The sequence below is a fragment of the Zerene cesonia genome, chromosome 19 (genome assembly GCF_012273895.1).
Source record: "Zerene cesonia ecotype Mississippi chromosome 19, Zerene_cesonia_1.1, whole genome shotgun sequence".
NCBI classification, from domain to species: domain Eukaryota; kingdom Metazoa; phylum Arthropoda; class Insecta; order Lepidoptera; family Pieridae; genus Zerene; species Zerene cesonia.
The window spans coordinates 8,778,534-8,804,598 of record NC_052120.1 but is presented as its reverse complement, the minus strand read 5'-3'; the positions used below and the strand labels follow the sequence as shown (position 1 = coordinate 8,804,598).

Genomic DNA, 26,065 nt, shown 5'->3' with positions numbered 1-26,065 from the left:
TACAGCACTATTCCACTATCTGCTGATCTGCCAGAAATATTGTTATCTTTTAAAATGTAAACATAGTAAACCTTCCTTGACATGTGCCGTGATTTTATTTTACCTCTTATTAAAATAGTTTCATCACTTCCTCGTAAGTTATAATCAGAGGAATCAATGTTTTCACTGCTTACTTCAATCTTATATCTACCATTGCCATGGGAACGTATATGCTCGCCATAGTATGAGCGAGCTTGACGTATTTGTTACGTTCCCAAGGCGAATAAAATTAAGTTTCTATATTCTAATATAGGAAAGGCCATAACATTATTTCGGTCAGAACTAAAGATAATTCAACAAAAACTGCGAGAAAAGTTGTTACTTATATTTTTCAGTATTTTAAATTCCTGTAATGTCAACTGTCAAGTCAACGTACGATCGGATATAATATCATTCAGTGTTGCTATGACATTAATTAATAATTACTTATGATACAATTTATTAAATTATAATTATTTTAATTAAATAATTCATAAAATCACTTTTTTTACATAAAAAAATATCATTTAAATATATATGTTTTTACTAGAGATATTGGTTTAAAAAGTATTTTACTAACTTAATGCGATTTTTTTAAGGGTAACTCCAGTAATTAATAAAAAACCAAATAATCGAGTACCGGAAATGAATGCATTCAATAAACAGTTTATTATTTTATATAATTTTACGTCGGCTTTAACACTTCAAACTAAAACCGTATAAAAAACAAACTAATTGTATTAGTAAGTTTTTCATAAGTCATGTTTCTAGACGCTACTTAAACACTTCAGGTATAATCTTGCCATTGTTCTTTAACCATTAGTTCTAAGGTTTGAGATCACATTTTTGTTGACAATTGCTGGCTTATTATTATAATTATTAAAACCTACTTACTTCAAGATAAGTTGTTTAAGATGATGAAGAAATATATTAAGATGTCAACGGTTACTGTAATATTATATGCTAAAGGATATTATCATAATTAAATTTATGTTATTACGTCACAATCCGTAAATATTGTCAAGTTTTGCCCTTAGAGTTTGCGTACAAAAATGAAAAACTCCCTGATATGTGTTTTCACAGTCACGATATGGGAATGCGAAGCTCAAATAGAAATTTTTAAATGGCTACACATTTATATATTCAATATCATAGTACATCAACCACACATCAACATTTAAGATAACATATTTGTAAATATTAAATGGGATAATACACTTTTATTACCATAAACAAAAATTGTCTACGTATATCCTACGAATAGACAAAACAATGACAATTAAAGTCATCTTCTGTCGATACAATATAATGTGTTAATAATATATTTAGTTTTAAAATTACCTCCATTGGTATAGATAATGTGCATTTGAAGATTTATTAGAGTAAGATTGTATAATGATATTATAACAGTTTGGGCTGAAGGGTGTCGAGGAAATGGACCTACGTAGTTGCATACAAACAGTCGAGAAACATCCTTCGATAAGTCGGATAAAAATTTGTTGTCACATTGAATATTATTAATATTGATTTTTACGTGTATGTATTTAATGGCGCCTCTCAGAAGATAATAAATATAGCTATAATATATAAATCACGTATTGAAATACAATAATAGCTAGTCAGCAAATATAATGTAAATAGTGAAGTCTAAGCGAAAGGAATAAATGGTATAAAGAAGATATAAATCTTATAAACGCTATATACATTTAGCTACTTCAACAACTTACTCTAGTTATCAACCCCAGTGGGCATTCATGTAACAAACGGTTTTGAATTCATCCCTTTCATTAATTCAAATCGTTTTATAATTAATGAATTTGTAAAAGACATTTCATATAACACATTGTTGCCGAGAAATAGCACTAATATTTTACATACACTCAAACATTCTTTTATGATTTCATTGAAAATATGCATCGATATGCAATAACATGAGATGTAAAGTTCTTTTTGAGAAATCAGAAAGATGCATTTCATATTCATTTAATTAATTTCTTAATGATCATATACGAAAGCGATCAAACAGCAACCAACGTCTCTTACCTTTACGGTTGATATAAATTTTGAAAAATTCTTTGATCTTGAATTCGGTACCACATTACAGTCTATATATCCAACATGCCTTTTAACAGCTCACGTCATTAAAACTAATTTCATCATCTTTTCTATTATTAGTCAACCATTAAAACTACGTTATTTCAATCCTCTCTGCCTCTACTGAAACTGAATCTACGGTGGAATTTAAAGGGCTTTTTCTTTTCTTGTTTCTCTTCTGGTTTCCCGTCGACGAGATTATCAGCGCTCTTAGCGATTTGGACGCTTTTTCGCCTGTTCTTCATGGATTTCACTAGCTTATAGAACTTGCCCTTTTTCTTAGTGCTATCCAGAGTTAGTTCTGATAGTTCTTCGACTTCGACGCTGAATTCTGATGATATGTCTCCTAGGTCCTCGACGCTTTGGCTCTCGACTTCTTTCACTTGGACTTGAGGGATCGAGAGTTTCTTGGAAGTGTTTGGTTTTGGTTCAGGTTGGGGAGATGGTGTTGGTGCGTCTGGATCTATACACTGTAAAGGATACAAGAAATGATTATGTCTCTTATGTGATTGGATTACGTTGAAGCCAATGTAAACATTATATGAAATTTGATAAAAAATAACAACAACAATAGAGGGATGATAGGTTTTATTAACAATTAAAAAACAAACTTGTGTGTGTGTGTGTGTAGCGAACATATTTAATAACAGCAATCTCTATATCCATTTTTCATTAAAATAATTTTAATAGTATATAATTTTAATATAAATTTGAATAGTCAATAAGAACTGACAAAATTATAAGAAGACAAAATTCATATAATAGCTACGTAATACAATATGAAGTTACTCAAAAGTCGAAAGGTCAAAATAATCAAATATTAAAGGTATAACAAAACCTAAATCAACCAACAGCCAACGAAATGAACCCTTCAAAACTTTCCGATAAATAACGAAAACTTGCCTTGACAGAAATGTCGTTAACGATAAACGAAGCGTACAAAAAATTAATGGATTCCACTTCGAAAAGTTGGATCCACAAACGCAAAATATATTCACAGTCCTAACTTTCAGCGGCCCGTAATAGGATAGAATTTTACAAAATGTGGGTCTCTATAAAATTTCAGTAAACTTCTTTGAAACGTATTATTTCGAATGATATTGAGAGTTGAAGTCAAAGTTATTTGTTTATTTGGAATGATATTGGTTAAAGTTTCAGAGTTACTTTCGCCTTTGATTTGATTTTCATGCTTATTGCAATTCTATTAACAGATTTTTTAAGCTTTGGTGAAAGTTGTTTTCTTGTAGTTGATTTACCCGTAATAAAAATAAAATGTACATATAGTATGCAGAAATATATAAACATAACTATATTGTAGATTCAGCTTCTAAAGTGAAGCAGTTGAAAATTTAAATTCACTGACGTGTTACATTTCAGCGTTAGCGATGAAGCCGAGATAAAAGCGTTGGGAGACGGAGTGCATTAATATTCAGTAAGTATTAAAAGGAATTATTCTGAAAAAGCTTCAGTGTTGCAATGAATCATAGTTACATAAATTGAAATCTATTTCACATCGGTGTATGTTAGAAACTAGAGAAATGATTCTAGGAAACCTGTCTGCAGAATTTGAAATGCGGACATTAAGAATGTGATCACAATCCGATGAAACAAATATACTTTTACATGTATATCAATAAACTTGGATCGAATAATAATATGTTAACATCACCTTCGTGAAGTGAAGAACAATTGATAACATTTAATTTTTTATGAGACCATGAAGGAAGAATCATTTTTTCCTTTGTGTTCATAATACTGGTACGGCACTACGGTACTATTTTTTATCTAATTTAATTAAAGTAAAAAAAAAGCTTAAGACTTTTAAATCATGTTGATTTAAGCAGGAACTAACAATGAAAAGAGGACCTTCTTCTCCAGGGCAGAATTTAATTAAATAAAACCAAATACATCTAACTTACATCTTCGAGTTTAATCCGATAAGAAGGTACTTGTTCAGGGTGTCTCCAGGGCTTATGGTAAGGATAGTCAGTGAGCGCCTTCCACCCCGGGTAGCGCCTGGCGGCTGCTTGGAGCTGATGCACTAAACGAGGTGCCAATTGGGCAGTTACTCTGGAATAAATTAATATATGCATAACTAGCTGACCTGAATTAATATATGCATAACTGACTGACTAGCCAAAACTTCTTGTTTTTCTAGTTTTTTTTTTTCGTTAGAGCGGGCATCCGAGCTGGTGGTTTGTGTGATATTAAGAAACACCATAATGAATTCTTCAAGTAGCCTGCTTTTTAGTCATAAGGAAAGGATTGAAAACAGGAATAAAGGAATTTATTTGGAAGGTGAGAAAAAGGAAAGGCGTCTCTTTTATATACAAAGTTATACTAAGATAAAATTTTACTTGTCTTTGCATACGCCTTTTTATGCATGTATTACATTTTGTCTGCAAATACGTCGAACCAAGAACACGCTATCAACCACTGGACACTGTTAAATTATATATATCAGACTCACCTATTTACTAGCCAAGCTGGTAACGCGCCTCGCGGATCCGAACGTGACACGTATCCGAGCCAACTGCCCGGCCCGCTGCGGGTCCGAACCACGAATCCCGTCAACAAGGAAAGGGCCCTGTTCATTAATAACATTATGATTAATATATCTGTAATTCTTTATGATTTTATAGATGTATAAATCTTTATGCTAAATTTTATAAATTTCCATTTGCTGTTTTTATATGAAATATAAAAAGCATCCACCCATCTATCCACATTAAATTTCACGTTGAAAATATCAGTAGGAGTAAGAAGTTGGATAGAAAAGTAGTAACGTTTGGATAATAAATCGAATTAATGAGAAACATTTAAGGAATACAATATGTATATGCATAATGTATAATAATATATGTATAATGTGTGTGTAATCATTATTTTTTAAAAAGATTACGCTTTGCGTTATCCAAACATTTTTCTGCTCTAGTAACGTATAATTGAAAAAATTGTATTTGCTACAATTTTACAAAAAAAGCTAAAAATTATTTGTTTAAAAATGTTCCTAAAAGACTCATGACTCTGGCAAAATTCTTATAAACAAGTAAAGTTTTGAAAACGATATATTTTTTTTGCATACCTCATTTTCATTTATAATAAATAATAAAAATCTCCTGCTGTTACATTTGTTAAAAGCGTATTAAAATTTTTTAGATGTTTCAAAACCGAAAATGTGCACGATGATGATGATGATGATAATTCCAAACGCCTTCCATAATTTTTAAGCAAATAAAAATATTAAAAAAAAGTTTCAGTCAATAATTTGTACCTTTAATGTAATTTTATTTGCAAAATTAATGGCAAATGTATCTTCGAATGGCAGTCAAAAGGCTTTGTGTAAAATGATAGAACATACGCTGGTTGCTAAGACTATCAGTTTAATAAGAATAATACGAAAAACCAAAATAAATCATTACATGCATTAAAATCAGTTTGACAAATTACGCAAATTCATGTAGTTTCCGAATAAAACTTTTTTTAATAAAATAAAAAGTAATGACAGAGCAAATTAATATTTAAGCCCGTTTTATCTCAAATAAGAAAAACTGTCAAAAAATTTCCTCTTAAATGTTTTTCCAAGTTCTCGAACAAAACTTTTAGAAGTTTGGACATTTTGGGAGTAATGTCTTTTTTCGCCTGAAATGATCCCTTCCTAACTTTAATACATTATTCCAATCTGTCAACACATGTCATATCCTGACGGAAACTATAATCCATTATTGCTAAAGTTTATTATTATTTAACGTTTGAACGCCTTTAGCTCAAAATTTTAATAGCTAGTTTACGTATGGGTTAGTATATATCTTTTGTCATCAAATTTATTGTAAGTGAAGTTACTGCAATCCAGTAATTTTAGTCTATAACGTTATACAAATTACATAATCGTGTCAGACCTTAATTGTCTATTTTTTAGTTGTTATTAAGAATACAGTTATTTTAAAAACAAGGCTACTGAAAATAATCTTCGCGGAACCCTATCGAACCAATCTAAAAGTAAAACCGTCACAGCTCTAAACGATAGATACGCCTTTTAGCAAGCCCAATTTGCAGGTAACTTTTCACCAAGGCCACAGAAGTATTGACGCATTCAGTATCTTATCTATAGTGGAGATTGTTGATGAGATGGGATCGCTTCGCCTACTAGCACGGTTTATTTTGGCTCCGTCATCTAATGGTTCAGAAAATAGCACGAACTGGCAGATTAAGTGAGGTGTCGATTAAGGTATACTGCTGTGAGTTTATTTGCCCTATAAATAAATGTTTAGGAACATCCTCCTTTATATTATATAACTCCCGTTCCTCAATAGATTGACTATGCAAGACAAAAATATTTTTACAATTCGAACCAAAATCTCACGAGATTATCACATTCAATCTATCTACCTACCAACCCAACAAAGAAAGTAAGGTATCTCTGTTTTAAAAGTACTAAAAAGTATCGTTTGTGCGCTGGTTACTTCTGTATTGCTGCTTTGTGACGTCTAATAGTAATAGTAGTCCAATAGTAAAATGTCCGGCTGAAATGAAGCGGCTTTACGAGCAAAAATCGCTCTAAAACCAATTTCAGAATTGAATATTTGAAATAGCATTGCTATTGAATTTTCTGTGATAGTGTAAAAAGTTATCACATGAATATTATGGACTTTTTATAATTTAAACTTAATATTACGTACCTAACGATAGGAAAGACTTTATTGGACATTGACAAGACAGCTAAAAACAATGTTGCAAATTCTGAAATTTCTTAATTTCTTTGAATGATGAGAAAAATGTATACGATGTTTGCGAAACTTTATATTAGTGGAAGAAAGCTCCATAAAGGTTTCCATTCCAAAAATGGCCATTAATATCATAAAATTCCATAAGTTATGTTAAAGGTTATATTAAAACTTCTATGATTTACTGTTATATATGTAATATGTATAATTACATAATTCTTTGTTCACAAAACAAAGAGATCTTCATATTACGTAATTCTGGCTATGTTTCTACTTTTACCGGTGGAATAATAATTTCTTAGTGAAATAAAAGCGAAGCGAGATTGTCCGCTATTAAATCATAAAACTCATAATAAATTGCTTTTTACTAGTAAATCCTTCGTAGAATTTTGTTCGTCGATTTTTATATTAAGATATATGATCTTTTAGATATTAAAGAGTGATGAATTTATGAAACTCGGCGTTGATTGGACTGAAGATAATGCAAATATATTTATGATTGTTGTAATTTCCTTTAAGTAAAGAACCATATTTTGTTATTATTATATAAGCAATTTTAGAATTAAGAGTTTAATAATATGTATTCTTTGTTGGAAATTCTAAAATAAAAAATAAAAATAAATACAAACTGGGCAAAGCATTTTAGATTTGCAAATATTTGATTACTCGTCCCATACATTGCAAATTACTATGAAATAATAACAAATCTAATCATTATAATGTATTTATAGTGTTAGCTACATAAAGATAATAAATTCATGGTAATGGGAAAGCTGACTCGAACTGCACACATATTTAATGTAAACATTAACGATTAGTGCCTGTTTATATGCTAGGACATCTCCTAAGCACTACGAAATAAGTAGAAATGGAATTTCTAGTTATGAGAAGTTACGAGAATAATTGTTATAAGATCATACATACGTAATTCTATGTATAAAACAGAATTAAGTCCCCTGTTATAATTAAAAACTATATTATCAATTGTTACGTACATCCAGTTAAATTTTTATTTCACAATCGACATTCCTTATCCAATACATCGATTCTATAGATAAAATTACATAATGGTTTTAGATGGTTTTTTAAAAGTTACGTTTTAGTATAGACTTATAATTTATGTATTCTCTTCAATATACAATTATATAAAGAATCCTAAGATTCTTCAGTCACAAAATATATTAGGACCCAAATATTAAATTATGTAATAATATACTATAGAATAGGATAGGACAGTAGGATTATTAACTATATTTTAGGGTGATATGAGATGCGATATCTATCATGGATTGCATTCTATTCTATTCGGTCGAACGACTGCCCACCATCGTTTAAAAAATTGTGAGAAATAAAATAATAATAAAATATTATTTTAGTTTCTTAGAGCTCGTCGCACAGATATCAAGAAAAATGAAAAGGAAAAAGATAAGAATTTTAAACTAGGACGAAATATAAATGTCTGAATAGATGCAATTACATACCGAACGTAGCCCTTCCTGGGCGGGTAATCCTTGTGGTATACTGAGTGGTTGAGGATCATCTTCTCCTCGCCTGTATCCAGCCACGAGCGCTGCAGCACGAAGTCGCGATTCTTAAGGGGCGCTGGGCATGACACTGCGAAACCACACAATTGTTTATTCAAATCAAATCAAATCAAATTTGTTTATTAAATTAAACATTTAACCTAACCTTATACCTAAGTACATCACGGTAGCAGAACAAATAGGTATAAAACAATTAGAAGTTCAAGACCGATATCTTTACTAGGTTACAGAGTAACCTGTATTAAAGATATCAGTACCTTCTTTATATCATTGACTAGCTGTCCGCCCCGGCTTCGCCCGTGATGCATATAAAGCCTAAATTCTCCCTCAATACTTTTATTGTAAGGCATCTAAAACTGAAAGAATTCAAAACGGACCAGTAGTTCCTGAGAACAGCACGTTCAAACAAACGAACGAACAAACTCTTCAGCTTTATAATATATAGCTGTCCAGTTGAATATCTGAATTATTGCGATTAGAGTTATATATTTGAGTTTAAATAATATCAAACGAACTAACTAACCCTTCAACTTTATAGGTATACTGGTTTGGATGTTTCAATAAAGATATGTTACGGAACCCTATTTTTTTCTAAAATAAAATATAGTCTATGTTACTCGTGGATAATGTAGCTTTCGAATGGTGAAAGAATTTTTAAAATTGGTCCAGTAGTTTTTGAGCCTATTCATTACAACCAAACAAACAAAGTTTTCCTCTTTATAATATTATTAGTGTAGATATAGCACAATATAATTAAAAAGTCTCACGGTGGTCATCACAACTTATTATTAGCTCCAACTAACGGTTACTCGTGGTACGCTGATAAAAACTTGAGTAAGAGTTGTTTTTGCGACAGGTGAATATGAGTGAAAATTAGTATTTATTAAGACGTGGAAATACTCTTAGCGCCGCGTATAAGTGTGAGGCGAGTAGGTGCAACAAACAGCTCCCGTAGCCCCTTCACTAAAAAGGCTCGAGGGAACATCCTACTAATATTATAAATGCGAAACTTTGTAGAATGTAGAGATGTGTGTGTGTGTTGCTCTTTCACGCAAAAACTACTGAACGGATTGCAATGGAATTGGGTACGTAGACAGCTGGACAACTGGAATAACATATAGACAACTTTTTATCCCGATATTCCTATGGGATACGGACTTAAGCGGGTGAAACCGCGGGGCGAAGCTAGTAGTCTGTAATAGCACAGTGATGCTTTTTCTATACAGTTTAACCATAAGAGTTTTTTGTTAATTTTGATAATTTTCAAAAATGCTATGATACATGTTATTTGTGTTTTAATATTTTTACATCAGAATCACTACGTTTGGAAGTGAAAAATTCCAAAAAATAACAGCAATATCCATAATCGCTTATGACAAATCACTTTCATTGTAAAATCTAAGAGATCTAAGAGATCTCATACATTTTCCCCGAAGTTACTGAAATATAAATGAAGTCTCTGTACTTCAATAAAATTAATGACACTTATTATTCACCGCGATTAAGAACTTGCCTTACATAACTCTCGATTTAAATGGAGCTGAAATAATACACGTGTTTTATTAACAACGTTTTAGGTAACCAACCAAGGTCCGATTTGGGGAATTTTCCATTGAAAGTGACCTTTCCTTAAATAGCTTATTTGTTATTTGTATCTGACGGCCGATTAGGGAGTACTTTGATATTATTACAGCCTCGAGTTGTTTTTGTAAGCCAATAATTGTATGGAATTAGATGCTTATCTTACCACAATGATCTTAATTGGCATTCGAAAGCCAATTTCAAGTAATGAAAGGGGCTAAATTCTTTAATATCAGAACTAATTAATATTTCCTTTGTAAAATTCCGTATTGGAATTTTTATTTCAGTGTTTTCACTCACCACATACATACATTTTCGTACTAAAAATGTTAACCGTAACGATTGCTATAGAACGTAATGACTGCTCACTTTTAACTATATATTTCGTAATTAATATCTAGTGAAACTCTCCACGCCTTTGTTATGAAATTTAATAGCAAAATTCCCGCAGCCCTCCCAGTAACAGTAACTATGCATAAACGCTTTTTGCACTTTAAATAATTTAAAACATGAATACGTCAGATTAAATATTCACTGCATCGTAATTTCCGTTATAGTTTTAAGCCAGTGTGATTTGGGTCGGAATTATTTATTGTGACTTTTTTGATTCCAGCTGGTCCACTGTGATCCGTTTGTTTATATATTTTTTTAGCTTCAGCTGCATGTTTTGAGTGTAGCCGGCTCCTTTAGAGTCGCTTTTGAACTACTTTAAATGGACAGGTTTAATTCAAACTTTGACATTTATTACTTATCGGTGACAATACAAAAAAACATACGACGATCGGGGCAGTTTTCTGAATCATATAAAATGGAATGTAGAGTTAGGGGAGGCTGACTTCCCGTATATTATTCAATCTTTACATTCAAATTCAAATTCAAAATGATTTATTGTGATTCATAGGTTATAAGGAAGGTATTACATTACATAAAGTTCTACTGTGATCTGCCTTGTGGCGTACAATTGTCAATTTTTACATAAATAATTAATTAATAATCATATTTATGCATATTTTTGTTTATACCAAGTACAAAACAACAAAGGCACGATGTGTAATTTTATTGCCCATATTAAAATTTAATAGATAAATGTCATTTTATTTAATTCAGTCAGTTATTTATTTATGATTGGTCAAAATATTCGGTAAGTGTGTAGAATGTCATTTCAGTTAAATAATCAAACAGAGATTTCTTAAACGACGTCAGACTGGTGCATTTTCTTATGTTCAGTGGTAATTTATTATAAATAATTGCTGCCATTACAAATACGCTTTTCTGGTGCAGAGCCGTTTTAACGTGGATGGATGCACTTATTGGCGCTCTTCGTAGCACTCAAATCGGCTGTACCATAGACGACGTGTACGTCAATAATCTTAGCTATGCTGGTGCTGATGAATGCATATGAGTACGGTTTAAGAAAACTCCTTCATTCAGCTAATCTATGGCCTTTAAGTAGGCGCCAAGCATCTGTCGTAAATACCATTATAAAATATAGTATGATTATTCCTTTATAACCCAAACTTTATAATGTTTAAGCTTATTGATACCACTTGAAGAATTTTAATTTTGTTATTATGTAGATGCATGCATGCATGGTCCATGCATAAACAAAAAGTTGTGTAAACACCATTTGTATAACAATATTATAAAACAATAGATATTTAACATAAAAAAATAAAATAATGTATAATTTAGACATACGTTAATTGGAGTCTTTAATTTCACATGACAAATTCGATCCCCTTTCACGTTCTGTCTAAAATTGTTGTGCTTACTGCTGGCATGCGGCACGCCTGCATTTCCTAGTACATATGCATATGCCACATGCCGTCGATTCACATTCATACATTGTTATCTGTTTAGGATCGCTCATTTCAACGGTAGGTATTTTCATTTGAGAATTGTCGGCGTAAATCGCATATAAAACAAAAGAACTATGAGGCTTCGTTAAAATTGTTTCATATTGTACCTATTTTATCAACAATGCTATTGTAAATCTGTGCATGTGTGTGTGTGTGTTAAAAATAAATATTTTTTATCTTTTTTATACTTTGAAAAGTTCATAACTATAAACTACTTAGCCGGTCACAACCTTCTTATCTCGCTCTTCAGGTGAAAACGCGTTATACTCCATCTTTACAGTTCTGCATTAAAATGAACAGTTTAGCTTAAGGAATATCGTTTATTGTTATTGTTTATGTTTGTTGTGCCCAGCAGTTTTACCCGCGTAGTATCTAATGTTATATAGCCTAAAGTCTTCTTCAATAAATGGGCTATCTAATACTGAATTTTTTTTTCAAATCGGAAAAGTTGTTCCTGAGATTAGCGCATTCAACCAAACAAACTCTTCAGCTTTATAATATTAGTATAGATTTTATTTCGTATGCTCTATTCGACGAAAGTTTGTTAAGTAGTGTTTGACCCTTTTTTTAATATTCAGTTTGAACAACATTTATAAAGTATCAATAAATTTACCGCGTTTATTACTAAATAGATGACAGGGAAAAAGCGAATCCAAGACACCACAATATTGCTCTGTCTCAATTTGTTCTGAAAATCAATTGACTTGTATCGGAAAACAATGAAATGCAATTATAGAGTTCGTAATTAATTAGTAATTGATTACATTGATAATACGTTACTTCAGACTGATCTACTTAATTATAATTATAATTACTGATTTGAAATTATCTTCATTATAATTTTACCTACCTTCTTTCTACATTTAAACGACTGGCCAAAATATCACCTAATGTATTCGACCTTCTAGCATATACCGAGAAAACCAATATTTGTTAATTTTGTCAGCAACTTACAGTTATATAAAAAAACAAAGCATTTTTTATATTAGATCATAATGCAGCCAACCTCCTGAGAGCGTGTAGAATGTTGCGCTTTTGAAATTTATTCGACATTCTATGGTGTTTCGTACGGTGTGCGGGGGAGCCGGAGGCCCGTTTCCTTTTCCTCACCCTTCCCAGTGCATTCCATCTTTCTAGTCATCAATTTTTTCCTTATCCCTTATCACTTAAAAGCGGATAACGCTCTCGCAGAGGTAATGCCTCTGCGAATGTTCATGGGCGGCGGTGATCGCTCACCATCAGGTGAACCAGTAGCTCAGTTGCCAGATATCATATTAAAAAACTGAAATCCGTTTTGTGAGTGAAATAAAATTATTTATTTATTTATCACCATCAATCGACCCAACAAACTCACTCGCATAATATCCGACGTCGTTGTTAACATTGATGTGGCCGGCATCCTCCGCCGCCAGCATGTGCGTGTCCCACACGGACCGGTATTCAGGGTCGTGGAGCACGTCATACAGAGCGTCTGGCTCCACGTCTTCAAACTCAGCGACCACCTGGGGGAGAGCAGAACTGATTGGATATTTTTCACACTCAAACTCAGAAAATCAGCGCTGCGCATTACGCGTAGCACACGCTGAGTAGATACCCTTTTTATCACCACACCGTTTAGTCATAAGTTCACTTTTTAATTTTAATTTTAATTTAACTGTGTGTAAATGTGGTGGTGTTAAATAAACATTATTTCTTTCTTTCTTTCTTTCTTAAACTCCAAAAGATATTTACTCAATTAGACTTCTAAAAGAAGCACTTTTCGTCGTAACATTTACCACATTTCGAAAAGCAGCTGCAAAGAAGAGCCGGCAAGAAACTCAGTATTAAAGCTTATTCTAAATCATATAAAGAGATAGGAACCGCTGGCCTCAGGTGTCATGTTCGTCGGTTTGGAAATCTAAAGACCACGAGGAGTATTGACATGAAAAAGTGCAAATCTAATTTAAAGTTTGATCACGACTTATAGTGTTCTGGGTTTTTATTGATAGAAGAGGCCAAGAAAACTAGATCGTCGGTAACTCAAGGCGCGATAAAAATTTATCAATAAAAGATTTTATTTCTTTATTATAAAAAAAAGGATTTAGTTCAGGTATTTTATTTACAATTAATCGAAACCATCTCATTACAACTATATACCAGGTGCCTTTTTACCCACACTTCATTTCGTTTATTCTAAATCCTGTTACCAACATTATTGAACTTAAACGTATACGAAAACACAACTCAAATAGTATAACGTTCAATATAATTAAAACTTTAAGCGCTGCTACCGCCGTATGGCGTGACATGTTTACAAGTTCAGAGTTATTGCTCATGATGTATGGGACGTTGAAACATTACTCCGTAGATAAAGGAAGTGTTTTTGAAGTTCATGCGGAAACAGTAAAGAGATAAATATTAATATTATCTTATTAGTTAATTATCTACCTTTTGTTGAAAGGAATAAAAAGTAACATGAGGATTTTCCAGAGATTTCCAAAGGCGAATGGAAACATGTTTTCACAATGTTTGCTAATCTGTTTATGCAACGCTTGACGATTTAAGAAAATTGTAGACACTACAAAAAAATATAACATATATATTTAGAACTTCTTCATTTGTATATTTATTATCATTCAGTATTATCATACAAAAGGCTTCATCTACGATATTTGAGAGAAATAACAGCCAATAACAAAGAAAATGAAAAATAAACAGATCTTTCGAGAGCTCCAGTAATTAACTCATTAAGTGGCTTTGGAAACAATCGAGTATTGCTTTGAAATGAAACTTTGTAGCGGAGAAATTTAATATATTTCATTTTACAATAATAAACAGACATTTGCGTACATTGCTCTATAATTTTATTTCTTCCCAAAGAGAAGGTTCTCGATTCATAGTGTATTGTTGTACTTTTTAATATATTTATGTCGATATGTTTGTGGGTCATTAACCGGTTGGCATGATTATTTTTGTGTTTGATAGGGAATTGTTGTCATTTACCTCGTTGATAGGTACCTAGTCCATCATTGGAGTGGGGTTGAAGATATAAATCGCGACATACCTACTTATGAGTTATCGTTGGATAGATTATTTCGAGTTAGGTTGAGGCTCCATACATGACTATAAATTTAGTTGATTTCTCACGTAGTAGATAGCGTGGCGACCCTGAAGGTAAGACAAAAGCAGACTGGCACAGTGGGGTTATTGGGAAATTTATATTTTGACAATAATTTTTACACAGTACTAGTTTTAACTCATATGAATGTATCTAGAATATTCTTCATTACAATAGCGAAAATTAAATCAGAGGTGAACAGTAAATTAAACTTTAATTAGAGGGTTTATGATAGGAGGATTGAAAAATTATTTCGGCACGTGGGGTATCATTGCAAAATTGTTTCGTTTTCCATTTTACATTTATAAATAAATTTTCAGTATACGGTTGTGATATTTAAATACTTTAAAAGTAATTATTGACTTTTACATTTATGTGTTATATTTACCTAATAAAGATAACTTAATTTACTTTCTTAGAAATTTCAATTTCAGTTAATTATTAAATAAATTACATAAGTACACACATTAATTTTTTACATTTTTAAAATTTACAATTTATAGCAATTACAATTTAGTTTATATAAATCAATAACCTGTTTAATGTTTATTAATTAAATTAACATTTATTTAAATTTTGTGGTTAGATTCACATACGGTAAGGGTAGCAACCCTTCGACAAAGCGAGGCTGGGATGGGGTGTTTATATTTAAATTTTGGTAAATGTCATAAATGATTTATATGTGTTGTTGATTGACGTATTTGGGTTTCAAAGAAATTAATTTAAAAAATAATAAAACAGGCAATGTTAGCAACATATTATAAGGTTGCTATTTTGTGATTATGGAATTATGGTCGACTGACTTTGTCCATATAGTACCTACCTAATAGATTAACTTTGCTGTCAATAATCTTATACCTTTAAACGAGCAATTCTTGTATATCCCAATTATATATATATATATATATATATATATATATATATATATATATATATATATATATATATATATATATATATATATATATAATTGGGATCTCGGAATCGGCTCCAACGATTTTCATGAAATTTAGTATATAGGGGTTTTCGAGGGCGATAAATCGATCTAGCTAGGAATTTTTTTTAGAAAATGTCATATTCGTGTTTTATTCGTGTTTTTTTTTCCTGACATCTATCGGTGAATAATAATACTATTTTGCTTCGTAGATAGCTGGACAACTGAAATAACACATAGGCACTTTTTATACCGATATTCCTACGGGATACGGTTACGCAGTACGCTTACGCGGTTTCAACCGCGGGTCACAGCTAGTTTGATATAATGACATGTAAAACCCACTTCCACTTTAAACCACTTGAAACTTACATCATTATTTAACTTTTAAGTAGTGGGAATATCGGTGACCTAGTTTAGTAGATAGAAAGGTTTTCAAATTAATAAATGACCATCACATATGTATATTTTTGTTCAAATAACAATTAAAATCTTCTAGGAGTTATTTAAATCCTTCTTCCTTAAAAAGCTTTACAGACAAATGTTTTTTTCCTTATATTAATAATAAAGATATAGGCACCTATTCATAATTGAGAACTTATGGTAATTTCACATATAGTTTTTCAAATACAAATATAAATTAGGGATACTTTTTTCGATTAGATATTAATTTTTATTGAATAGGACACTGCAATAGTACACTTTCATTAATATGTATTTATTTCGTTGTATATTTTACATGGAAAATGGAATTTATCCTTACAATGCTAGTATAAAATTGTATGCAAATTACAAATTAATTAAAAAGAACTAGGTCACTTTCAACGCTTACGAATGAGGTGTACCTTCATAAAATTAAATGGTACAAATTCAATTATATAATATATTACACGCCGTGTTTCCACTTTAAGGCGTTTGAAAACAATACTCTGAAGGAATACAGCAGCTTTTAAAGACTGAACAATTGTACTCAAAACCGCAGCACCTATATACAAAATTCTATTACCACATGAATTTTTATTACAGTGTTAAAGCACAAATTAATAGGTGTTATATTTTTTCAGTAAATCCTACGTAATTATAAGTAATAATAGTAGTAATAATAAGTAATATAAGTTGTAAGGATGTGTGTGCGTTTGTTGCTCTTTCACGCAAAAACTACTGAACCGATTACAATGAAATTTGGTACGTAGATAGCTGGATATCTGGAATAACATATAGGCAAAGTTTTATCCCGAAATTTCTTCGGGATACGGACAAACGCAGGTGAAACTGCAGGGCGCAGCTAGTCTACCATAATAGTGCTCAGGTTGTGGGATAGTGTAGTGATAATTAATCCCGTACTTTTTAGAGAACGCATAACGCTATCTTTATACCTACATATAGAAATAAAAATAAAATCTTTTGTGAAACTTTTTAATGTTTTCGTTTCATTCAAAATGAGATGACCCGTGATCACGTATGCATTATAAATGTAAAAACGGACATTAAATTTGCGCCATTGTCTTTAAATATGAATACAAATAGGTCTCATTATAGTATTATTTAAATAATGAAATAAACGCTATATTCCCTTATATTTAACATGTGGTTTACTTAGCATTCATTTCATAGTCTGTCTACAAAAAAAAATTACCAAATTGAGTTAGTTATTTATCAGACAGTAATTTCAATACAACAAAAAACGAAACATACGCTTACAAAATCCAACATTAACAATAAAATATAGGATAAAAAGGGATATAAAAATAAAACCAGATGCTGGGGTCACTGACTCCTAATTGCTCAATAGGCTATATACCTAACTTGGTACAGCCTTAGCAGTTGAGAATAGGTCTCTTGGCCGACTTCCAATACTAGTCTTTGAACTATTACCCTACTTTTCTGTAACAAATGCGATGTGAGAAGAATACTTGAGTATTCTTATTATTCATGATATAGTTACAAATTAATATGGTATTAAAATTTATAAAACAACGACAATGAAGTTATATTGCGTAGAAAATTGTGTCTTACTAATATAGTCCAAGAAAATGGGTAGGGTAAATGCGAATTTGAGATTAAAACTTGAATTTTTGATATAATTTACTTTGAGGAATCTAAAAACGAACTGTGCAAGTTTTTTTTAAATTCACCCCCGAGAAGGGATGAAAAAAAATAAATAAAGTCGTTTTTTTGAAATTTTGGCGAAACCGTAAGTGTTAGAAAAAAAAGTTTTAAATAAAATTTGTAGAGCGTAAAATTTTACACAAAAATGTTTCTATGACTTTTTTTCCTAAAATTGAAATTAACTGAGATAGGGTAGTTAGAAGGTAGGGGATGATAACTGCAACTTTAAAAAATCATAACTTATTGAAAAATTGATAAAACTCATATATTTTTTTAATTAAATTACTTATATAATTATAAACTTTGATCCTAGAGAAAAAAAAAAAATATCAATTGTTTATAACAAAATTATAACAATTTGAAATTTAATATTAATGTTTTTTCAAATTAAATCACTTTTTTAAAGTTGCAGTTATCATCCCCTACCTTCTAACTACCCTATCTCAGTTAATTTCAATTTTAGGAAAAAAAGTCATAGAAACATTTTTGTGTAAAATTTTACGCTCTACAAATTTTATTTAAAACTTTTTTTTCTAACACTTACGGTTTCGCCAAAATTTCAAAAAAACGACTTTATTTATTTTTTTTCACCCCTTCTCGGGGGTGAATTTAAAAAAAACTTGCACAGTTCGTTTTTAGATTCCTCAAAGTAAATTATATCAAAAATTCAAGTTTTAATCTCAAATTCGCATTTACCCTACCCATTTTCTTGGACTAATAATTCTTTTAGGATTAAAACATCTTATTGAACATCTTTTTGACATTGACTTATGGCAGTATTTTTAATACCTACAGTTCTTGTGACAAAATATAATGTAGTGTGTAAATGGAAATTGAAATTTGTAAGAGGCTCGAAGTGAAAAGCATGCAATCAAAACCGCCGGTAAAAACTAGTCCTGAATAATATTGTTCTTAAAATTTGTTAGAAAAGGATAATAAAATGATTAAAGATATTTCTCTAAAATACATAAGCATGTCAATTCTTCGGAGACTTATTAATTATTTTATTACACTTAATTATTGTTATGGCAGAGCAAGCAAAGGAGCAGGTGGGTCACCTTATGTTAAGTGGTCACCACTGCCCATAAACACTTGCAACACTAGATGTGTCACAAGTGCTTTGCCGGCCTTTCAGTGACATATACGCTGTTTTATTGAAGGCCCAAATTTCGTTATTGTTCGGGAACACTGTACTTATAAGTCTACAAACATCGTAACCGGAACACCGTGCTGTTATGTCATACCAAAACTTCATCGTACGTGTAAAGAAGTTGTGGGCGAAGCGTACGGTGGTGGACCGTCTAATACATAGATGTTACGGATGGAATTGATTTTTACGGCTGGTGATCCGAAGTTAAAACGGCTCGGCTCGTAACAGATTTGGGTTATTTTATGGTTTATTATTATTTTTGTGGAGTAAAATACACAGAAGTTTTCTTTTTTTGTATTGTAATCACGTAAATCAAAATCATTAAAGTAAATAAAAGAGACCCATCTTATCTATCCTAGTAACTCACTTCTTAAACATTTGCTCTTTATACGAAACCAGTTTGAAAAGAATTTCTTATTATGGGTAGGTACCTTTGATTCAAACTTTTTCTAAAGGTACAAAGAATAAATATTCTTTAAGCATCTTGAACCTAATGAGATAGAATAACATATGAAATACGAATGAAGAAATATCTGAAATTGCCGCCACGTTGCTAGGGAACCATCTCCACAAATCCCTTACGAGTAAAATGCCACTTAAATAGGGTTGTCAACCGTAGAAATGTCCATGTTTTATAATGAATTACTATAATAATATATATAAGGAATAATAATGTTTTTCGAATAAAACAAAGGATCAATAAAGTCTTCGTTGTAAATAAAGAATTCTGATTAGAATTCTAAACGTTTATTAACATTAATGAAAAACATATTATAACAAAACTACTGCTCGATATATACACAATTATTTGTCACATCGCAAAAATAAAGAAAAATTATTCCTATTAATATCATTTTCTTGTAAGTCTGGCCTAGATTTCGCGTAACAAGATAAATTGAGCTATTCCATAAAAGTTTTTTACTTTGTCTTGCTTCTATAAGCCCCCGTTGGCAACCCTATGCTTGAGGCCGGGTAAAATTGATTTAGCCTTTAAAAAGGCAATCTTCCCGTGTCTCCCCAGAGACGGGTGTCTAATAGTGCTTATTAGATCATTGGAGATATTTTTTCTATCGATAAAGAAGTTTCCCTGAGGTCATTAAGAAGTAAGTATTTTAATTTGCATACTACATTGAGAAATAAATACATATTTTAATTAAGTGTATTCGGTTACTACATTTTTTTTTGTTTTATATCTATAAAATAATCTACATAACGTGATATTACCCTGCTGTCTGTTAACTCACCACCGCGCGTCAAATACAGCTTATTTAATATTAAGAATTCCAATAAACATAAAGACAGCGAGCATCAAAGGTTCCTTTGTGTTCATATCAACGCCAGGAGGCTACGTCTCAGCGGTGTTTTGCGACAGCTGTGCTGTATATCTAGACTTTGAAAAGGAAATGCCTGAATACCTAGAACCCAGCACGCTCTGATCGCCATTCAAAACTTTCTTTGCGTTTATATTAGAATAAGCGCTAAAGTTTTAAATATTCCATTTAATTAAGGGATATTAAAATAATTTCTTTTATCGCTGTGGGTGGAACTGCAATCTCATCTTGCAGAATTATTGAACAAAGAAAATTTCATAAAGAAAGAGAGAAAGTGGTAGAGGAGTGTGTATTATTGAACACATTTAAATCCCCGCAGTTGAAGTTCACATGAAAATATTTAGTTAAGTATTTCTATTAGCATATTAATAATTTCAGATGTTTTCAAAGTTTCTAATGCTTTATTTATCTCTTGCATTTTTCAAATTAAAATATGCACGAGAAAAGTAGTTTGCATGTTTAAACATCACGGCTGTAGTCGCATTTAAAAGACAATGTTACTGAGAAGGAATAAAAGTCCCCTTGAAGAAAATAACGTAAAAAGTGGAGCAAGCTTTGGAGATGTAACGACACAATGGTATGGCCGCAAATAATCCAACAGTAAAAATACGGTACCCATTTAACCTAAATTGTAAGCGTTTTAAGTTTTAAACGAAGTTCTGTTTCAGATGTTGTAGTTTATAGCCTGCAGAGCGGTCCAGATTCAACAAAATAATAGGAAAACATAAATTCTAACATTTATATTGCATCGAGTTTGTATACAACACATTTACGCAAAATATACCCGTATTTTGATGACATTTTGAGAACATTTGGACGAAAGATGGAATCATTTATGGAATTATGTTATTATTATGTTATTCCTTTGTCACGTAGGCAACGCGGCGTGACTAACAAGATTTCAGCGACGTAAGGGAAAATTACTATTAGGAATTCCATTGCATTTTTTTTGGTTTACAAAATTTAATATATAAATAAATAAATTACATTTCAGGTGTAGGTTGTTTACTACAATCTACACAACCTACACCTGAAATATAATAAATTGTATTGTTAAAATTTGAAATGAGTTAAATTTTTAACAATACAATTTTTTTTTGTATGTACATGCAGACAACAGATCAATTAGCTTGCGTATGAACATAGAAACTTTTCCTTCTACGTCAATGAATTATCGACTTATTTTCATCATTATAACATCCCCATCATATTAACATCCTTATATATTGTTAATTAAACATCGCGATCCACTACATTAACTCATTTTAGCATCACACAAAAGCCTCGTGTAGCCTCGTCTCCCTTCAGCAAAATGAGAATGATTTCAAATACCGTGCCGTATTATTCATATTTCATAAATTCCACGATAGCGTTTTTAATTTGATTTTCGCGTTGATTGCGATTGAATTTTGATTTTACAGTGTATTATGGTTAGTGTGGAATGAAATCAACTCAGAGTCGGCTGTATGTTGTTGTTTCTAAGCTGGGAATTTAATGTGGAATGTACTTATGAAATTTTTCATTATATTAAAAAAAAAAGTTATGACAGCAGTCATTTTTATATCACTTATTCTATTAATATAATATTACACTACTATTAAACGTAGGTAGATTAAAACTAAAAAACTTAAGCACAATAAAAAAAATGATGCTTAAAAAGCGTTCTATAATGCGATTACGATATCTTGACTAGACGTAATAGGATGCCTTAATAATAATTGGCTATTAAATATAATAGGATATTGGAAAATCTTTGCTTTATTATTTGAAAGAGAAAACCATTTCTCATGACAACAATTTCGTTTCATTTGTCTCTAATATCTTTGTATACTATTTATGTGTTTATAAAATAATCTAGTTAAGAATGTTACTGTATTTTATTCATCCGATTTTTTATTTATTTCGGATTGGTACTGTTCCATTAACGGAAATCGTATAGAAAATCTATGATAAGTAACTATATATTTCATAAGTTCACACGCCTTTAATAAAAGTAAATCAAATCAATAATAACGTTACAAAACCGAGCAAAAAGAATAACATAATTTGAATATAAGATTTCTCCGGTTTATCTTAAAAGCGACGTTTAATCTTCTTATTCGTTTTTATATTTCTTTCGCTACCTTCGTTCCACAACCCTCCGGAAGAACGTGACGTAAACTTGAATTATAGGGTCAAAGTTACCCTTAATATTCAGCGCCCGATTACATTAATAGGAAGTTGTCCAAACGTGTAAGGCTTGGGCCAGGGTAGGTGTAGCGAATTTCTTCTACAGACCAAGCATACTAGAATAACAATTAATTTAATCAACTGTACTCGATATAGGGTAACTCATTATCATAAAAGTTTATGAGTTACCTTGTATAGAATTGGTCAATACGTAAAATGAAGCAAAGATTATTTATAAATATAGAAAAATACAGATTGGCTTAAAATAAACACGTGATTATAAAGTCTTTTTCGTCAGTCTGATTATTGTTTAAACCGCTCAGCTCGATAGTTTGAGAGCCGAAAAAGTACATAGAATAGTTTTTATCCTGTAAATCTCGCGTATTTCCTATTTTTAACTTTGACTACACAAGCGTGGCGCGGGCGGAAAACTAGTCTTATTATAACATACAATATTGCCAAGAATAATGAATTATGAATGGTTTAATTGCTCTTAAAACAATGAATTTGTTGTCTACACTTTTTATTACGAGAACTATAGTATGTATGATGATAATGTTAGTCGAGTCTTGGAGTTGAATAGTTTTGTAGAATGGCTTTCATACAAGTTGTACTTTATTGTATTATTATGTTCGACGTATAAATAACAATTTAAAAGAATATAATGCTTTTTACCAATAATACTATTTCGTTTCTCAATATTTATGGTACATGTAATCAATACATAGTGAAGCATATGTATCTTTAAAACTACATAACGGATTTTCATGGGATTTTTTTATAATAGATAGAGTGATTCAAGAGGAAGGTTTTATTGTGTATAATAGCATCTATTATATACTTCGAATTTAACGTTTGCGAAGCCGCGGGCAAAAGCTAGTAGATAAATAAATTTATAAAATTCTATCCTTTAAAACAACATAGTTGCAATGAAACTAGATTATTATTATATATTTCCAACGTAGACTAACCTCTGGGGACTTGCAAAAGGATTCCTCGCATAGTTGCCTCAAACTACGTCCGTGCAAGTTATGTCATAACAATTCTTTCGTTGCATATGCGGGTAGACTTCGTGAAATGTTGTGGAAGCGATAGAATTTAATTAGTACTGCTAACGCTCATATGAAGATATTTTTAATCACACATTTTTCTGGAAGGTGTTTCTTGTAAACCTTACTACTTTTATAAATGCAAAAGTGTGATTGTTTGTCTTTATTTCACGTTGCAACGAAGCGATTTTAAAGATGGACTAGATAGTGACATAGGCTACTTTCTAACGCTATAACTATCTTTTTCAAAATTCCTTTGACCACACTGGTGGAAAGCTAACGAATCGATAAATTGTAAATCAATTAATCAAAAACTCTAATTGCACCTTTACAAGAAGAGTACAAACAAGAGATTAATAAAATCAGAATAAAGCTAAAATTTAATCTTTTCACATTTATTAACCACTGCTAAACCCACAACGTCTTGGTTTATTAATTCTTTACTACTCAAATAATTTATTCTCTACTAGCCTCCACAATATTACTGTTTTTTTTATATAGTTGGTAAAAGGAGTTAGTTGCCGAATGGTAAGCGACTAGCAATGCCAATGATTGCCAACTTTAATGGATAAGGGTAAAGATAGAATTGATAGAAGATGTAAAGGAATGGACTAGGAAGGGTAAAAAAAAGAATACGGGCCTTGGGATCCCCCACTTATTGAACGAAACGCAGTAGCATGCTGCTGTGGGGGTGTGGTACCTACCCGGTGGGAGTTGGCCCAAGCCAAAGCGTGCTCGACTCCCACACTAATTTACAGTCACAATAATTATACCATAAAATCGCTCCGTTGCTACGTGAAGCAAAGACAAACAAACACACTTTCGCATTTATAACATTAGTACAAACGTCAAAAAAGCCCACAATTCACTAAGAATATTTATTCTGAATGAATATATATAAGCCACAAACGCAAGCTCCTATTTGAACCACTATTTTAGAAGTCGCTTCAAGCCATCTTATCTAAACATTTTGAGGCAATATTGAGTGCACTGCAAATAAAATGGTAGCAAATATCAAGGTATATAAAAGGTACTTATCTCGAAGCTTATTTGTCCTGACTCGACTTTAATCCAACTTTAAGTCGGACTTAACTATGAAGTGGACAAATTATGAAGTATATAAAATTCATTCATTCATGGTCCTTGCTCGAGAAATTTACAAAATTTAGGCATTTTAATATTTAGTTGAAAATATGATGCAAATCCTCCCATAAATAAAAAGCTTTTAAGGCTTACTTTTCCATTCATGAGCCCATCTTCCCAAGTAACAAGTAACTAAGAGTGCTAACTAAGCCATTATACTCTTTCAGCACGCTTCCACAAAATTTTACATTATAAACGTATGCCGACCTTACGTTTAAATTAATTCCATTCTTTTAGCAATTTAAAATACAAAAGAAGAACGAAGATTGAAGTAATTGAAATGAACAATTCTGTATCTCCCAAATCAATTCATTAAAAGGCATCTTCTACAGTATTTAACGACACGTTATGATTTTATATTTCAAAATTATACTTATACAAGGAAAAACAAGAAACTACGAGCGACTTAATTCATATGCTCGGAACAGCTGTGAAAAACTGTGAGCGGAGTTTATTAATTAAAATTAGTTTTCCCATATCACGTGTCAGCCTGCAGGCTCCCGGGCCAGCTGTATCATCCCGTTAAACTTTATTAAGTGCTATAATGTCCTCTCGCAGACACCCTTATTTCTAGAGCGTACTCTAATTTAGGCTTAGTCAGAGATTTTGTTGTGCGTGCTTAATGGTTCATTTTCTCCTACTGTAAAAGATATTATAAACTTGTAGATAACATAGGGGTGTTTTAACTGAATTAGGTAGCTGTAGAGACAATTTTAAATACATGTTATGGTTGGATTTTTTATTAATTTTATAACATGCAAAGGAACCTTTTTATATTTAAATGTAAAAGTGGTACCTACCATATATACATTATTATTTTATTTATAGAAGCTCAAAAAATGTCTTTCATCAATTACTTATTTAATCTTTATATGTATATTCATATCCTGGTATTTATTAGAGTTCTACAAGTTGGGATTAAACGCAAAGTCGAGCCCGAATTAAACCTCTGATCTTGCCGTAGCCGATATTAAAATATGACTCATTAAATCACACGCTCCAATGAGCAGTAACCAGTAACCACAATCATCGAAACAAAACAGACCTTGACGGTCCTGAGCGCGCCATGGGCAGCGTCTTCCGTCCACACTTTGACGCCGTCTCGCTCATACTCCACGTTCCAGCCGTCCTCCGAAGCGAGGAGGTTCTTCAGCGTCTCGAAGTCAGAGTCGTCAGCAACCCGCGCCTCACCAAGCGCCCAGCCAGTACCGCCCATTCGCGCGACATCACCGTACGCGGGCCAAGTGACACTGGAGCTGGCGA

The 26,065-nt window shown here is 31.6% G+C and overlaps 1 protein-coding gene across 1 annotated transcript; it reads right to left on the bottom strand.

Moving 5' to 3' along the window:
• Nucleotides 1–1,942: 1,942 nt before the first annotated feature.
• LOC119834488 (START domain-containing protein 10-like) lies at nucleotides 1,943–26,065 on the bottom strand. Its single transcript, XM_038358865.1, has 6 exons — nucleotides 25,848–26,065; nucleotides 13,175–13,322; nucleotides 8,318–8,450; nucleotides 4,583–4,699; nucleotides 4,032–4,182; nucleotides 1,943–2,582 (listed from the first exon to the last, which is right to left on the bottom strand). Exons 1-6 carry the CDS (start codon nucleotides 26,016–26,018, stop codon nucleotides 2,217–2,219), a joined length of 1,086 nt encoding a protein of 361 aa, XP_038214793.1. The 5' UTR covers nucleotides 26,019–26,065; the 3' UTR covers nucleotides 1,943–2,216.

Coding starts and splice junctions, on each gene's coding strand:
- LOC119834488 (XM_038358865.1), bottom strand. CDS start 26,018: ATGGGCGGTACTGGCTGGGCGCTTGGTGAGGCGCGGGTTGCTGACGAC. Junction 8,451..13,174: donor CGACGTCGGATATTATGCGA/GTGAGTTTGTTG, acceptor GTGGTTTCGCAG/TGTCATGCCCAGCGCCCCTT. Junction 4,183..4,582: donor CCAGCTTGGCTAGTAAATAG/GTGAGTCTGATA, acceptor AATTTATTCCAG/AGTAACTGCCCAATTGGCAC.